Below are 3994 nucleotides of genomic sequence, written 5' to 3' on the forward strand. Positions count from 1 at the left end.
AATTTCCCTGTGTATTTGACATAAAAAAAAAAATAGCCATGTATTTTGGGCAAATCACAGTTTTCTTAGGGGTGATTAAAAACTACTTGATACAATTATTATAAAGACTAAATGAAAAGAAAAAAAGCTCATCCTTATAATCCCAGCACTTTGGGAGGCTGAGGTGGGAGGTTCACCTACAGCCAGGATTTTGAGACCAGCATGGTCAATATAGCGAGATTCTGGCTCTACTCCAAAAAAAAAAAATAAATAAAATTTACCAGGCATGGTGGACACACCTGTAGTCTCAGCTACTCAGGAGGTTGAAGCAAGAGGATCAGTTGAGCTTAGGAGTGCAAGTCTGCAGTAAACTATAATTGTGTCACTGCACTCCAGTCTGAGTGATAGAATGAGATCCCATGTCAAAAAAAAAAAAGAAAAATGGGCCTGGCACGGTGGCTCACGCCTGTAATCCTAGCACTTTGGGAGGCCGAGGTGGGTGGATCACCTGAGGTCAGGAGTTGAAGACCAGCCTGGCCATCATGGTGAAACCCCATCTTTAAAAAATAAAATAAAAATAAAAAAATTTAAGAAAAGAAAAATGTTTAATTCAGGTAGTATATGCTAAGTATCTAACACTAAATATATTAGATAAGTAAAAAAAAGATACTTTTTTGTTTATTTTTACTGTTTTCAGGAGTGACAGTTTTTTTAAATGGCCTCTTTTTGCTATATATATCTCTCAGTAATTTTGGTATATTGAAAGATTTTAAAGAAAATCTACTTACATGCTTTGGGAGGAAATCAAGCTTAAAGAAGGAATTAGTAGTAATAGTGATGATGATTATTATAGCTGGATTTTTTTCCCTGATTTTAATTGCCACCTACAATCTATAGATGAGGAAACAAAGAATTAAACTGGTAAATCAGGTTGTGCCGTTAGTCAGATATAGAGATTATATTTAAGCTCAGGTAGCGTTCTTCTAGTGCCACACTCTTAGCTACTATGCTGTCAACGTACCTAACTGTACCTGCATGGTTTTCTTCGAATATATTACCTTTAGTAATATATTTATTACTAAAGGTAATATATTTATTTATATAAATAAAATATATTTATTTAGTAATATATTTAGTAATATATTACCTTTAGTAATATATTCATTAATGTTTTCTTACATCCGTTTTAGCAGAGCTTCCTTTTTTACGTCCAGAAGTATAATCTAAAAATGGAATTATGGATGCCTTATGTAGTTTTAAAATCACTTTTCAAACATCAATTTTTTAGGGTAAAGCTATGATAGAACTAATTTACAACTGGAATTTCAAAGCTATTATCTTCTTGTTTTTGAAAGGCAGGAAGGGAAAAAGGAAATAAAAAGAGAAGGGGAAACAGAAAAATAAGAAAAAGCAAGACAGAGGCACTGCAGCATCTGCCCTCAGGGAAGGCTGAGGAGGGAGGGGCTATTATCTTATTTATAGTCAATATAGTCTTTAATTCTTTCATTGTATATAGTTTTTTCCTTTTTTTTTCTTTTTTTCCTTAAGGAAAACTTGGAGTTGGGTAGATTAGGTCTTTCCATTCTTACTTTCTCTGTCTAAATTGACTATGATCAAATTAGTTAATATTTCTCAGACTCAATTTTCTCTTCTGAAAAATGGGAATAATAGTACTACAATATAGAGTATAGTTTGCTAATCCTTAATAAATGTTAACTTCGTTTGCCCTTCTCTTCCTTTTCCTTTTTAATTCTAGAATCTAAAATAAGTATATACTGTGACTAAATGGGTAAGATAGTTGACCCAAGTTTTAATCATTTTGCTTTTAAGTGTTATTTATGGTTGATTACATTGTAGGTATGATTAGAATAATATAGAAGTATTTATGAAAATTTTATACTTTTTTCTTGAAGAAAAGTTCAGTCCAGGGGGTTGTTATACTTAAACATCTTTACAGAAAATGCTTTAAGCCATGAGACTAATCCGACTAATCCTCATGGACTTGTGCTTATTAATAACCACAAATTGTAATAACAGTTCCAAAATGAAAACTGAATTCTGTTTTCTTTTTTCAGCAACTTCTTCAAATAGTGAAGCAGAAGACCAATCAGAATTCAGTGGACACTACGTTGAAATTTACTTTGAGTGCACTTTGGAACCTCACAGATGAATCCCCAACCACTTGTAGACACTTTATTGAAAACCAAGGGTTAGAACTCTTCATGAGGGTTCTAGAGGTTAGAATGGGAATTTAGCTTACAGTTTTGATATTTATTAATTTACTTATTTTAGCATTCATTTTATATTTGGTTCCTTAGGTAATTAAAGGTTTCTCTTTCTTTTTACAGTCTTTCCCAACTGAGTCATCCATTCAGCAGAAAGTTCTAGGACTTTTGGTAAGATATAAGCTCTTTCTGCTAAGTTCCATGCTGTATTTATTTTCTGTCTGAAGTAACACATTGAAAGTTGCAGCTCTGCAGTGGCACTATCAATAGCCAATGAAGTTTATCCAAGACACAATCATTGCTAATTGAGAACTATTCCCCATACCTCACCATGACGACTTGAAATATGGTTGACAATGGGAATTTCTTTTTTTTTTTTTTTTTTTTTTTTTTTTTTTATTTTTTTTTTTTTTTTTTTTTTTTTTTTTTTTTTTATTTTTTTTTTTTTTTTTTTTTTTTTTTTTTTTTTTTTTTGAGACAGGACTTTGTTGCCTAGGCTAGAGTGCAGTGGTGTGTTCACAGCTGACTGCAGCCTTGGCCTCCTGCTGGGCTCAACCAATTCCCCCAACTCAGTCTCTCTAGTAGGTGGGACCATAGGTATGTGCCACAATGCCCAGCTAATTTTTGTCTTTTTTGTAGAGATAGGGTTTTGCCATGTTGCCCAGGCTGGTCTCAAACTCCTGAGCTCAAGCAATCCTCCTACCTTGACCGCCCAAAGTTCTGGGATTATAAATATGAGCTGCCTGGTCAGCAATGGCAATTTTGAATGATTTCTAGGCAAATGAACAAAAAAAGAAAGAATGTTGCTGCTATGATACTTGTAAACAGTGACATTGGAAAATAAATATTATTAAATTTAAAAAGACTATAGGCCAGGCATGGTGGCTCATGCCTGTAATCCAAGCACTTTGGAGGCCAAGGCGGGTGGATCACCTGAGGTCGGGAGCTCAAGACCAGCCTGACCAACATGGTGAAACCCCGTCTGTAAAAAAAAAAAAAAAAAAAAAAAGACTATAAAAATATGTATATTGGCCAGGTGTGGTGGCCTCACACCTGTAATTCCAACACTTTGGGAGGCAGAGGCGGGCGGATCACCTGAGGTCAGGAGTTCGTGAACAGCCTGGCCAACATAGCGAAATCCCGTCTCTACTAAAAATACAAAAATTAGCTGGGTGTGGTGGCAGGTGCCTGTAATCCCAGCTACTTGGGAGGCTGAGGCAGGAGAATCACTTGAACCCAGAAGGCAGAGGTTGCAGTGAGCTGAGACTGCACCATTGCACTCCAGCCTGGGCAACAAGAGCAAAACCCTGTCTCAAAAAATAATAATAAATATATATTTTTAAATTTATTATGAAAACCAGTGTGGCCAACATAGTGAAACCCCATCTCTATTAAAAATACGAAAATGAGCCGGGCTTGTTAACTTAACGCCTGTAATCCTAGCACTTTGGGAAGCTGAGGCAGGCGGATCTTGAGGTCAGGAATTCCAGACCAGCCTTGCAACATGGTGAAACCCTGTCTACTAAAAATACAAAAATTAGCTGGGCGTGGTGGTGGGTGCCTGTAATCCCAGCTACCCTGGAGGCTGAGGCAGGAAACTTGCTTGAAACTGGGAGGTGTAGGTTGCAGTGAGCCGAGATCACACCACTGCACTTCAGCCTGGGTGACAGAGCAAGAATCCATCTTGGAAAAAAAAAAGAAAAGAAAAAAAAAGACACTACAGATTTTGAGTTAGGAAATTATATTAGGCTTTTTGCTTATGTATGCATTAATAAGATTGTGCTTAGAAC

The 3994-nt window shown here is 35.8% G+C and overlaps 1 protein-coding gene across 1 annotated transcript in view; it reads left to right on the forward strand.

Moving 5' to 3' along the window:
- Positions 1–3994, forward strand: part of ZYG11B (zyg-11 family member B, cell cycle regulator) — a 91661-nt gene that overhangs the window by 74589 nt on the left and 13078 nt on the right. Inside the window, exons 9-10 of the mRNA XM_017548811.2 lie at positions 2055–2216; positions 2328–2375. Coding sequence (XP_017404300.1) covers positions 2055–2216; positions 2328–2375 — 210 coding nt within the window. The remainder of the gene's footprint in view (positions 1–2054; positions 2217–2327; positions 2376–3994) is intronic.

The sequence above is a fragment of the Cebus imitator genome, unplaced genomic scaffold (assembly GCF_001604975.1).
Source record: "Cebus imitator isolate Cc_AM_T3 unplaced genomic scaffold, Cebus_imitator-1.0 Scaffold214, whole genome shotgun sequence".
NCBI lineage: Eukaryota > Metazoa > Chordata > Mammalia > Primates > Cebidae > Cebus > Cebus imitator.